Here is a 13,221-nt window from a genome sequence, read left to right on the forward strand (position 1 = left end):
AAACCTAATATATTAATTCCATCACTACATATATATGAATGGAGTAAAGCCACCACTTCAGAGGTCCCAGAGCCATGCAACATTATTCATAATTAAGGAGATATATGTCTGTTGATGGACACAGGAAATCAGACACACATTTTCATATTCATATACATTCACACACATGTGCAATGGCATAATACCCAGCATTTAAAAATAAACAGATCACCCTGACATGGCAGCACACCCTTGCAATTCCAGCATTTGATTGGCTGAGGCAAGGAAACACAGCTTCAAGCTACTTCAGGCTATCTAGCCAGATCTTGTAAAACCTTATATTCTTGAGAATTTCTTCATTCGTTGTTATTTTAAATACCCTAAAGTCCAAAGAATTCTGCGAGAAGAAGCCTATCTACCTTGCCCTTATCTTAATCATTAGTTCACATCTCTTCTCTGTAAATATTAAATTCAGCAATCTATGATATACGTAGGCTGAAATAGCATGGGGCGTTTTACAAACTTACTATCACTAGGCTCTCTTAACATACAGACATATAAATAAGTACTCAAGACAGTTCCAAAGAATTTGTGTCCGTGTGTGTGTCCGTGTCCATGTGTCCGTGTCCGTGTGTGTGTGTGTGTGTGTGTGTGTGTGTGTGTACATATGTATGTGTGGGTGACTGTGAGGGCACATGTATGCATGTGAATATGAAGGCCAGAGGTCAACCTCAGACACCATCCTTTGGAAGTCTTGTACCTTGTTTTGGAGACAGTCTCTCACTGGACTCCAGTGCTTACAGGTTAGGCAAGGCTGTCTGGTCTTGAGCCCCGGAGAACTGCCTGTTTCCACTTCCTGACACTGGGCTGTTTTTTCCTTCCATGGGTTCTGGGGACTGAACGCAGGCCCGCACGTTTGTCTCCTGACTGAGCCATGTCCTCAGCCCCCATGTTACTTTTGGCAATAGTATCATCCCTCCCCCCTAGATTTGTCAAAGAGAAAAGAAGAAGAAGAAAAGAAAAAGGAGGAACATGGAGAGGAGGAGGAGAGGAAGGGAAGGAAGCTGGTAAAACTCTTGTGTGTGGGAGCTGGAGAGACAGATGACTCAGTGGGTAAGCACTGCTACTCTTCCTGAAGATCCAGGTAGACTGCAAGCAAGAACATGGCAGCTAGGAACTGTCCGCTGCTCCTCTTCCAGGGGATCTGACGTCCTCCTCTGGCCTCTGGGGATGCTGCATGGATGTGGTGCACACACACTAGACGCAGGCGAAACACTCATACATACAGAGTAATAATAATAATTAAAGACCTTCCAGAAACAACCCCCCCTTTTTTTAAAGTGCACAATTTGGGTGGGGGGTGAGAGAAGGACTGAAGACACCATCAGGAAGCAGTGTTATTCTGACAGCAGGCTCACCTAAGGGCACATGTGGAGTTGGTAAGAGCATCCTGGACTGTGCAATTCTGAAGGAGAAAACATTGAAACACATCTCCTGAGTTTTAAGGTCAATATTTAAAATAGTGTGTCACTGACACGATGGCCTTTTAACGTCCCGTGATATGTTTACTGTACTGCCTGGCAGAGGAAAGTAAAGCACGCGACAACAAACCTCCAAACAGCAATCACTTCACACGGTCCCCTCAAAACTACTGAGAAGGTGTAGGTTAGAGAAGAATGTCTTGGGTGGGTGTGGGGGCTCATGCTGCCTCCTGGCATGCAGGAGGCTGAGGCAGAAGCATTCTAAGTCTGAGGCCAGTGTCAGTTACATGTTAAGATTCCTGTCTCAAAAACAAACAAACAAACAAACAAAAAAACCTGCGACATATATATATATATATATTATCACTAATATTAGACCATTTGTGGAAATCACTTTAGACAACTAAAAATAAAGATTATAGAATGTTTTCTTATGACCCACATGCTATATGTGATAGGCAATGTAAAAATAATTTACTATAATAGTCACTGATTTTCTAATCCACATACAATATTCTGTCTTCATGCATAATTTTAGCAGACTTTAAAATCATTTATTAGTATAAGCAATCACTTTAATTTTCACTTTAAAATACCTTCATTTTTTTCACTCATTTTCCTAAGAAAATAAAAACCTAATTTGACAAGCCCAATTACCTTTAAATGATTCCCTGCAGCAGCACCATGTAAAGGCAGCATCCCATCCATACTTTCACAGTTGACATTTGCACCAGCTTTTAACAACTCTATAATTACATCAGTAAATCCCTCACTAGATGCCTCATGAAGGGGTGTCCAACCTGAAAAAGATAAAAAGAAAATAACAAAGTTGTTCCATACCTATTGAGATTCATGTAATATCTTTATTTTAAGCGGGGTCTTGTGTTAGTAGATTCAATAACTCTATTGAAATATATGTACATGTTCTAAGTATTGAACAAGAAATAGTATTAAAAAGTACTGCTTTAAAACACACAGGCTTCATTTTGGGAAAAAAGCAATCTCTTCCTAAATACTGTTGACAGAAGTGCCAAAACAGAAACAAGGTAAATGCTACTAATCATCTCAACTTGCTTCAGCTCAGGTTTGACAGTATCTAACCTTCATATCCTAGGTTTGCACTGCTACATTTCTATTTAAAGTGGCACTAGACTCAGAAAACCTTTGCATATCCCATCTTTAATTATTTACACAAGATTATTTTATGTATAAGCAAAATGTCATAAAATTGATTTTTAGAACAGGTTTAGAATAAGAAGGAAAAAACAGAAAAGGAGGGAGTCATATAAAGGGACCAGGGAGAGAAGAATGGACAGGAAGTTGGGACATTTTGCATTTTCTCCCAAGTCGGGAATGGGATTAAAGCTGCCAATGAAAAGCCTGACTAACCCCCTTTACCCCATCCTGTGCACCCTTCTCAATGTTCTCACTTATAAGTGTTTCAAATAAGACAGGTATTTGAACAGTGACAAATCTTATTATTCACCAAGTTAAAATATAGCATAAAAATACAGTTCGAAGTTAATTATCAGCCAGCATCAAAATTAGGGGCAAAGGAAAAAATAGCATTTCGGTAAGTTCTAATTAAAAACACAGACAGTTAAAGGGACCCAAACCTGCATTATCTTTTAGATTCACATCTGCTCTAGACTCGATCAGGACTTTCACTAGGGACAGATTTCCTCCTCTGGAAGCCACGTGGAGCGGGCTCTCTCCTTTGGCATTCCTCTTCTTGATTCCAGCTGTCTTCGCTTCTGTAACCGTATCAAGCAAAGCTAAGGCTTATTTTATACAAAATGCTCATTATTATAAAGGACCTTAGAAATACAGATCTACTTCCTCATAATACTCTCAACAGGATGTACTACAATAAACACGTGTAACACTGTTTTTTGTTTTAAGGAAGAGAAAGGGTTTATCTTAGGTTGAATTTCAGTAGAGTCCATCACCATGGGGGGGGGGAGGAAGGCAGAGGAACGGGAGTTTGAGAGAGCTGGTTAATAATCTTGTAAACTGATTATATTTAAGTGTGCAAATGGTATATAATAGATAAAACTCCTGAAACACTGGAAAGGTTTAATGATAAAATTCATACCGCCTACTGGATACCATATATCATTTTACTAGTTGCCTCCTTCAAGGTGTTTCTAATCTGGGAACACATCTGTTAATTTTCAGAATTAGTTCACACTAGGTGAGTTATAAAGGAATAATTTCTTTTTAAAACTGTATCTTGGGCATATATCAGTGGACTGGGAAAATTGTTCACTGCTTTTGGTTGAAATCCTACCTTGAGAAGAAATCATAGTGGTTTGCATTCATTCTAGCAACCAAACACTGGTTAAAACAAATCCTTTAATAACAGGATCCAGTTTTCTTAAGATAGTCCAGTTCTGGTATGATGGAGACTCTTTCAGGATGTGTGAATTATTAGTGCATGCCTGGAATCCCAACACTCGGTTGGGAGGCTGAGGCAGCAGAATCTTAAATTCTAGGTCAATCTGGGCTATATAGTAAAATTCTATCTCAAAACCAGAACAGATTCCTTCTTCCCACAGCTGTTTCTCAATGTATGTTCTACCACACACGGTTCCAAGTAGCAAGCTGGCCTTTAAGGTTCTCTGTTTTTGTTTTTGTTTTTTTTTTTTTTCATAGAAAATTCAGTACAAAATCATTTTTCAAAAAGTCTCTTTAAAGTCTTTTCTTTGCAGTGTAAGTTAGAAAGATTAAGTTGGAACTAAAACCAATGAACAGATCATGCTTTTCCTTGTTTCCTTCCCATACTCTACTGCATTGCAATGATGGGTACTTTTTTTTAACTATCAAAGAAAATACAGGAAGAAAGAACAGAGGATACATTTAAATAGATTTGGGGAAGGGGAGTTGGAAAGTCACTGATGAAGAATGAACTGCCTTAGCAGGGTGTAGGATGGCCTGCAAGGAGAATCGTGGGAAAAAAAAGCCTATCTGACCCCAGGCAGTCAGTGCATGGAGTCATCAGTTACCATGGAAGAAAGATGTGTGGACACAGGAAAATCAACTGAAGGCTTACATAGAGTAAAGCTGGGACTCTGAGCTCCCTTCTCTAACTCTGAATTAACTGGCAACCACTCACTTTATCTTACACACCTACTCCAAATCCAGGAACCTAGAGGTTTATTTTCTGCGTGAAACACATCAGAGAAGATGGAGACTGACATAAAAGCAAATCAGAGAGTTAGGGTAAGAAACAAAAGAATATTCATTACATTAACAATGTTAGTACCACTCAGTAAATTTGCTACAAAGGCAGGTTCTCCAGCTCAAACCTGGAGAGCAAACCCTAAAGCCTCCTCTTACGGATTTTCAATTTCTGATCTTTGTGGTTTTATGTAATTCTCTCCCCCTTGAATAATTTTCCTTTAACCAAAAGAACACTTCAACACTGTTAAAAGTATAATATTAATTTCTTTGATGAGGTCATTGAAGATTATAACACTTGTTATCTTCCTATAGACTCACTTTCTTGCCTTCAGCTTGCATTTTCTGAAGAGGAAAATATACTGGAGAAGCCCATTCAGCAAGAAATTGAAGCTGCTCACCAATCCACAGGAACTGTTTCCTCCACCACATGATCTTGAAAGTCCTTCCCTAGTCTAGGCTGCAGGTGAGAGCCAGTCCCAAATAGCACCTCTGTTGCAGCCCTATCAAAATTATTGTCAAAGGACCTGGCAAGGTGGTGCTCAATTCCTGATCTACAGACACTGGGGAGACAAATGTGCATTGCTTTAAAAACTAAGTTTGTGATACTGGCAATTCACGTACTGAAGCAGACTCTCTGAGAGCAAGCCCAGGCAATCTGCATTTTAACAAGCTGACTGGGTGATTCTGACACAAGCTAAAGTTAGAGGACCACTGAATTAAGCATGAGACCCTTCCTACTGTATTTGTGAAACACCAGCAACCAAACACATCATTTTAAGGTAACAGATAAAGGATAATTATCTCAGGACTGGAGAGATGGCTCAGCAGTTAAGAGCACTGGCTGCTCTTCCAGAGGTCCTGAGTTCAATTCACAACAACCACATGATGGCTCACAACCATCCATAATGAGATCTGGTGCCCTCTTCTGGCCTGCAGTAATACATGAAGACAGAACACTATATACATAATAAATAAATAAATCTTTCCATCGAAGAATGGATAAAGAAAATGTGGCATATTTGTTTATACAATGGAGTATTACTTGGCTGTTAAAAATGACATCATGAAATTTGTAAGCAAATGGACAGAACTAGAAAAAGAAAATATCCTAAGTGAGGTAACTCAGATCCAGAAAGACAAACATGTTATGTTCTCACTTGTAAGTGGACATTAGCTGTAAAGTAAAGGATAGTCATGCTACATTTCAGTCCCAGAAAGGCTAATTAACAAGGAGGGCTCAAGTGGGGACACATGGATTTCCCAGGGAAGGGGAAATAGATTTTGTGGGTGAATTGGGGGCAGGTGGGGATGGAAACAGGAGGGTACAGACATGGGAAGGGAGGAGGGAGTATTGGGAGAAATGACTGGATTGGAGGACACTTGGGGAGTGACGGAGAAACCAATGCAGTGAAAACTCCCTGGAATCTACGAGAGTGACCCTACCTAAATCTAGTAATGGGGAACACAGAGCCAGAACTGGCCATCTTCTTTAACCAGGCAAGGCTTCCAGCAGTGAAACTGGGACATCATCCCAGCCACCAAACCTTTGACCCACAATATGTCCTGCCTGCAAGATGACCTGGGGTAATGGTGGCATAGAACTTGTAAGTGGCCAACCAATGACTAGTCCAACTTGAGGCCCACACCCATGCCTGACACTGCATGGATGGCCATGAACCAGAGACTGGGAAGCCCAGAGACCCAAGACAGGACCAAAAATGACTGGCAAGAGAACAAACAAAACAACAACAACAACAGCAACAAAAATCAAACCAAATAACCAACCAAATAAACAAACAAACACAAGCCAACAACAACAGAAAAACCCCAAAACTCAATGAAATTATTCCCAATGATATTCTGCTATATACTCATAGATTGGGCCTAACCCAGTTGTAATCAGAATGCATCATCCAGCAACTGATGGGAGCAGATGCAGAGACCCACAGCCAAACACTAGGTAAAGCCAGGGGAACCCCACAGAAGAGAGGAGGAAGAAGGATTCTAGGAACCAGAGGGGTAGGGGAAACCCTGAGAACATGACCCACAGCATCAACTAAGCAGGCTCACAGACACTGAAGAGAAAATCAAGGACCATGTATGAATTTGAGTTAGGTCCTCTGCATATACTTTACGGTTGTATAGCCTGGTGTTCATATGGGACTTGGAACCAATGGGAGTGGGAGAAGTTTCTGATGCTTTTGCCTGCTCTTGGGACCCTTATCTTCCCACTGGGTCACCCTGTCTAGCTAGCCTTTGTGCCTAGTCTTATTGTAATTTGTTATGTCATGTTCGGTTGATACCCCCAGGAGGCCTGTTTTGTTTTAAAGGGAAATGGAGGAATGGATCTGAGGGAGAGAGGAAGGCGGGGAGTGGGAGGAGTGGAGGTAGGTAAAACTACAGTCAGGATGCAACTTATGTAAAGAATAAAAGTAAAAAAGATTATTCTCTATAAAATGGGTTGAATTACATGGATTGCAATATCTTCAAAGCTATTTTCGCGCGCGTGCACGTGTGTGTGTGTGTGTGTGTGTGTGTGTGTGTGTGTGTGTGTGTGTGTTTCATGCATGCTGGCATGCACATGTGCACATTCCTACAGGTGATAGAGTAGGACAGGGTGTTTGTCTCTAACGACTTTTTGCCTTACTGCCTTGACAGGGTTTCTCATCAAACCTGAAGCTTGCCAGTGGCTAGAGTGACTGACCAGTAAGTTCCTGAAATCTGTCACCTTCTATGCCTGATGCTACAGTTACAGGCAAGTGCAGTCATGCTCAGCTTTTTACACTGGTTCTGGGGCTTCCAACTCAGGTCTTCATGCCTGCAAAGCACGTACTATTATCCATTGAGTCACCACCCCAGTCCCTTCAAAGGTATTTTCTAATGACATCCACACAAACATAAAACATACTCCTTTTTGTGCACTCACAATTCTTTATTGGAAAAATACAAAGAAAGACAGAAAGATACTAATTTGTTAAGTGTAAATCATCTAAGGTATGAATTAAGCATGAATCATAATTAGTCTTCATAAAAACCTAGCTAGAGTCAGATACCAGGGTACACGCTGAAAGGTCAGAGAAACAAAGAAGCCAACCACTAGAGAGATTTCTTACCTCTAACAAATCCTTAGCCTGAAAGGGAACAAGATCCTGCCTCTACGAATCCTCAGACTGAATGCACTGAGATCCTGTATCCACCCACCTTATATTCCTGTCTCTACCTCCCTAGTGCTGGGATTAAAGATGTGAGCCACCACTGTCTGGCTCTGTTTTTCTTTTAGACTGGATCAATCTTGTGTAGCCCAGGGTGGCCTTGAATTCACAGAGATCCATCTGCCTCTGCCTCCTGAACCCTGGGATTAAAGGTGTGTGCCACCACTGCCTGGCCTCTATTGCTAACTAGTGGCTAGTTCTACACTCTGATCTTCAGGAAAGCTTTATTTGTTAGATCAAAAGCAAAATATCACCACACCACTGTAGTCTGGAAGGGGTGCTACTATTAGTAAGTACAGTCCTTCCTCTCTGCCTTCCTTTCTTGTCCTTTATAATAGTGCTTCTTAAACATTTTTACTTAGTGACTGCTTTGTACCCAAGAAATTTTGGACGACCTGGCATAAAGGTATATAAAACAGGTACACCAATCAATTACAGATAATAACTCATAAAGAGATTATTTTAAAATATTCTTTGGTATACATACAAATCTGCATTTATTAAAGATGTAATCAAATTTGTAAATTAAGGAGATGGATGTACTTGCTTATTTTTATATGACGAATTAAATCTTGGTTGAGTATTTCATACTGCAGGATACACAGCATCCTCAACATTTGTGATAATATTGATTGTCAACTTGGCAGGATCTAGAATTTCATAGGAGACAAGCTTCTGGGCATGTCTGAGAGAGAATTCCTAGCTTGCATAAATTAAACACCATCCTAAATGTGGCCCGTCTTACTCCATGGCTGGAGTCTGGATAGAACAGGAGGAAGCAGGCTGAGCACTAGCATGCATCCCCCTGCTTCCTTACTGAAGATACAATGTGGCCTGCTTTCTCATGCTTGTTCTGCCATGCCTTCCTCCCCATGACAGACCACAGATTAGATAGATAGGCAGACAGACAGACAGACAGACAGACAGGTAGGTAGATAGCTCTTTATCTTTGAACTATAGCCCAAAATAAATCCTGTTGTTCTTCCTTTAAGTTGCTTCTTTATAGGTATTAGCTCAGCAATGAGAAAATTAACTAATGTAACAAATTCTCAGATTGATTGACATTTTGATATTATATTCATCAATACAGAGAATGCTACTTCACATAAATACACAGTAAAATGTCAGAATTATGTTTAGAGCCATTCAGAAATGTTTGGAAATTCTGTCCTAATCCCATGTCAAAATTCATTTAGTTGTTTCTTTTATGAAAGTAAAGTCAGTAATTCAAACAATTTTTCAGATCAAACATTCTAATACAATGTAATTTAAAGACACACTAAATTAATACTTACACATTGAGAAATTATGATAAGAAAATATTAGTCTTTGTTTTTCATAATTAAACCATTATGTTTCTATAAGAACAACAAACTTTGTATGTATAGTTTAAAAAACACTGAAATCCATACTATACAGTAGTCTCAAATCTGACCTGTGTCAGGCTGTGGCATGAAGGGATAGATAGCATGTGCACTGCAAAAGGCATACTGTGTGCTCAGAACGAAGACTAGAGTGAACTACATGATACAGCACAAGTAAGTGCTGCCACAAACACTTTAAGTCATTGCGGTACTAACCCATGGTTTTACAAGCTAGCTTTCATGAGATTTGTGAGGCTTTATCAACTATCCTGCAGATACATCTACTTTATGCATCATGTATCTATATATCCCTTTACATTTCTATGCTATTCTATAATAGTCTCATTATGTATCATGACTAGTCTGGACCTTGCCGTGTAGACCTGATGGGTCTGGAACTCAGAAGACCTGCCTGTCTCTGCCTCCTGAGTGCTGGGATTGTGGCATGCGCTTTCAGTCTTAACTATGTGTTACATTTTCAACATCTGAAAACTCTATCATTCTCTGATAGTTCCTCCTTTTCTTAATCGAGGGAAACTAAATACAGATTGGAAATCTGTGCAGTAGAACTGAGGGCATGGTTAAATTCACTGCTGAATGGTTGTGAGAGAAGCTAGCATTAGGGAACCTCCTGGTGCCAATATCTAGAATTCTCCATCCCCTGTTCAAGTTGTACACTTTAGTGGAATGACATACATACACAAACTTATACTTAAAGATGGTTAAGTGTTACTAAGGAAGTACTCAGCTTTCTGGGTCACCTATAACAACTTATAAGCCAGCTGGACTTAAACAACAGAAATTTACTCTGCTATCTGCATCTAAAATCAAGGTACCAGCAGGGACATAACTGCAACTGCCAGTCTTCCTTACCTCTTCCAGGTTCTGGTGGCTGTTGACATTCTTTGGCTTCCCTAGCTTGAGGTTACATGAACTCCTTTACTCAATCTATATGTCTCAAATTTCTCTCTTTCTTTTATAAAGTAGCTTTTGATTAGATTTGGGGTTCATCTAGATAATTCAGAATGACTCCACCTCAAAGACCTTAATTTGATTATTTATGTAAATATCCCTTTTCCAAAGAAGATAATAATATTCAACCATTTAACAAAGAGGTGTTGTTCACAAGTTCCAGAGCCTAGAAAATAGACTCATTATGGAAGGACCATCATTCAACCCACTGTTGAAAGCCCATGAAGGTCTTCAACTTACACGAGAGGGAAAATAAGGGAAGGCTCACACAGAAAATGCTTTGTCCAGCACCTTTCCTACCTCCTAACAACAGTTATGAGCGATTACTATTTAACGTGAGGTGGCCCCGGTTGTTGTTCATCACAGGATTAGCTCTAAGAATCACTAAAGGAGAGTAGTTTGTCAGACAAATATAGACAATCGATTAATTCGACAAAAAATAGTGCCCATGCTTCTTTAATAATCCTTAAAAGGGCTAAATGGATGTGACATAAAAATCTGAGAGACTACACAGTCCTAATCCTCCCACTGAATTGTCACTGTCTCTGCTGTTTATCTCCTCCAATGTCACAAACTGAAAGCCATAGTCAGCAATATGACAAAAACTTATCTGGAGACTACTGGATATCCTCAAATGGAGTTTTAACAACAAATATATCTGAAATAATCTCACATTCATTCCTAAATGACTGTCCTCTAGCATAAAAAAACCCTCACTAACTTAATTAAACATTTAGGAATTCTTTGAAAAGTGAAGCTTAGTTACAAAACTTTGACATAACCATTTATACAAACCTTGGCTGCAGGGAGTTTTCAAGGAAATTTTTCTTTTTCTGAGATTCTGGTCTTTTATGTGTTCTTGGGAATCATAAGGCATGTGACCTTCTGAATCCACATTTCCCTTTTTCTCCTTGCAATTTCTTACAGCTCTTTCAGCTCTACTGGTATTATTAGTTAACTCCTCATCTGAAACACAACCATTTATATTATTAGTCTTGTGGTTCCCCTTACTGGTTACGTGACAAAAAAATAAACTCCTGTTCTTCCAGGGTTTCTGCTTCAAGGAGAACTAATTACGAGGAACCTTTCAAATGTTTCCACAGAGCACACTAAGTGTGCTAGTTATGGTACTAACGCAGACACAATGATTAGCTGCAATCAGTGGAGATACCAATGTTCTGCCATGAAAATGACATTAGGGTTTGAATACTAAATTAGTGCCATATTAAAAAGAGGTATAAAAACTGGTAGACATATTTTTCATTAGCTTTAACTGGTATCAATTTAGTAACCATCTTTGATAATAACATTCTGACTTTCAAAGTAAGCACTAGGAATGTCTAGCTAGCCCAGATGACAGAGCATAAGGCTCAAAATCAAAATCATGCACGAATACCTACTGAGTTTATCAGCTTCCAAAATCATGACCTATGTGGTGGCTTCGTGCTTGTCAGCTGGGCCACGGGGTAAATAGAATTCAGTTGTAAATTTCTACAAAAGGAGAGCTAGAAGAAATGTACAAACTGAGAAATATTAATACCTGATTTATGAGCAATTTCCTTCTCTTTTCCTTGATTAGGTTGTGAGGAGCTGGCCAACTCTTTATTCACATCGTCAGTGGAATGAAAATCTGTATTGTTCACAGACTCATTCTCTGGAAGGTCTTGTCTCCTTTTTTCAGCTTTAGTTATTTTTATTACTTGAGAATGAACAACTGTGTGTAAAGGACTATCTGAAGAACTTGGGTTTGGGCTTTTTACAGTATAATTCCTCTCAGTGTCTTGCTTCTTTTCCACATTATATGTATCAGCTTGATTTACTAAAGGAGTTGGCTCTCTGTGGCCATTATTTTGGAATGCTTTTAATAGCTCCACTTGACTAGTCAACTGTGAAACGTTCTGTGTTGAAGGCAGTTTTATACAAGGCATAGAATTGTGCTCATTACTGTCATATGAGTGATCAAATGAAATTCCATATATATATTGTTCATAATTTGGAATATGTTGTTCATAAATTAATGGATTATTCAAATCACAATAATTAACAGCTTCTTTTTGTGGATGTGTAGTTAGGCTACCTACGGTTAACTCATTTTCCTGTGAAAAATAGTTTTCAGAAGATAAACACTGTAGAGCGTTAATTTCTTCTTTATTTGCTGTGCTCTTTTCATTAGGAGAGTGGCCCACAAATTCTTTCTGAGATTCCACAGACTTGTTAGAGGTGTGGCAATCACTATCACTGTCAGCAAAGCGTCCTTTTATGAAGGAGAGGAAAGAATCTTCCCATTCATTAAGGTTCTTGCCTTTTTCATCTGAGCTCTTGTTTTCAGGGGACTCTTGGTTAGTGTGAGGCTGCTGATCTGCAGTTAGATGTGGTAATTTTATTTCTTTATATAATGAAAGTTCAGAGAAGGAAGCATGTTTAGTTTGATCAATGGACTCTAATTCCAAGAACTGCATTTCTTGACTATCTGATAAATCCAGGATGTAGGTATTCGCTTTTTTGGAAACCACACAAGCCTCACTATTGTTACCTGCACCATTTTTCAAGGTTGCTAGAGTTGGAGTAGAAAGTTCACATGACCCTTTTGGAAGGTCATCAAGGGTTTGGATAGTATGCTGCTGCGGAGTAACTAATTTATTCATTCTCCTGAAAGAAGAAATAGCTATTCCCTGACTTAAATTGCAGTCTCTATCATCTACTTGAGTCTTTGTATGTTGTGTATTTCTTTGTCCTTTATTTTCAGACACATTAGTTCTGCTATCTTTCACATTGTGGACATTGTTCCTTCTGAGTCCTGTAGAGTCTATTTGGTTAACAGCTGATTGCCTAGGCTTGCACTTGCCAAATTCTGTGGTATTGGAATTTTTCTGGCAAGGTTCATATATATATGCTTCATTTATAAGTAAATTGTTGCTTCCTTTCATTTCTACATGTCCTGGTTCTTGTCTATTAGAATTTTCATCACAAATAAACTCAGTGTGATTAGCAGAACTTAATTTTGGTTTCTATTAAAAAAAAAACAACAAA

The 13,221-nt window shown here is 39.1% G+C and overlaps 1 protein-coding gene across 1 annotated transcript in view; it reads right to left on the reverse strand.

Moving 5' to 3' along the window:
- Ankrd31 (ankyrin repeat domain 31) overlaps nucleotides 1-13,221 on the reverse strand; it is a 156,631-nt gene that overhangs the window by 59,784 nt on the left and 83,626 nt on the right. Inside the window, exons 14-17 of the mRNA XM_037209485.1 lie at nucleotides 11,732-13,199; nucleotides 10,987-11,157; nucleotides 3,077-3,214; nucleotides 2,118-2,260 (exon numbers count right to left, since the gene is read on the reverse strand). Of these exons, the coding sequence (XP_037065380.1) occupies nucleotides 2,118-2,260; nucleotides 3,077-3,214; nucleotides 10,987-11,157; nucleotides 11,732-13,199 (1,920 nt within the window). The remainder of the gene's footprint in view (nucleotides 1-2,117; nucleotides 2,261-3,076; nucleotides 3,215-10,986; nucleotides 11,158-11,731; nucleotides 13,200-13,221) is intronic.

This window comes from Peromyscus leucopus, chromosome 11 (genome assembly GCF_004664715.2).
Source record: "Peromyscus leucopus breed LL Stock chromosome 11, UCI_PerLeu_2.1, whole genome shotgun sequence".
NCBI lineage: Eukaryota > Metazoa > Chordata > Mammalia > Rodentia > Cricetidae > Peromyscus > Peromyscus leucopus.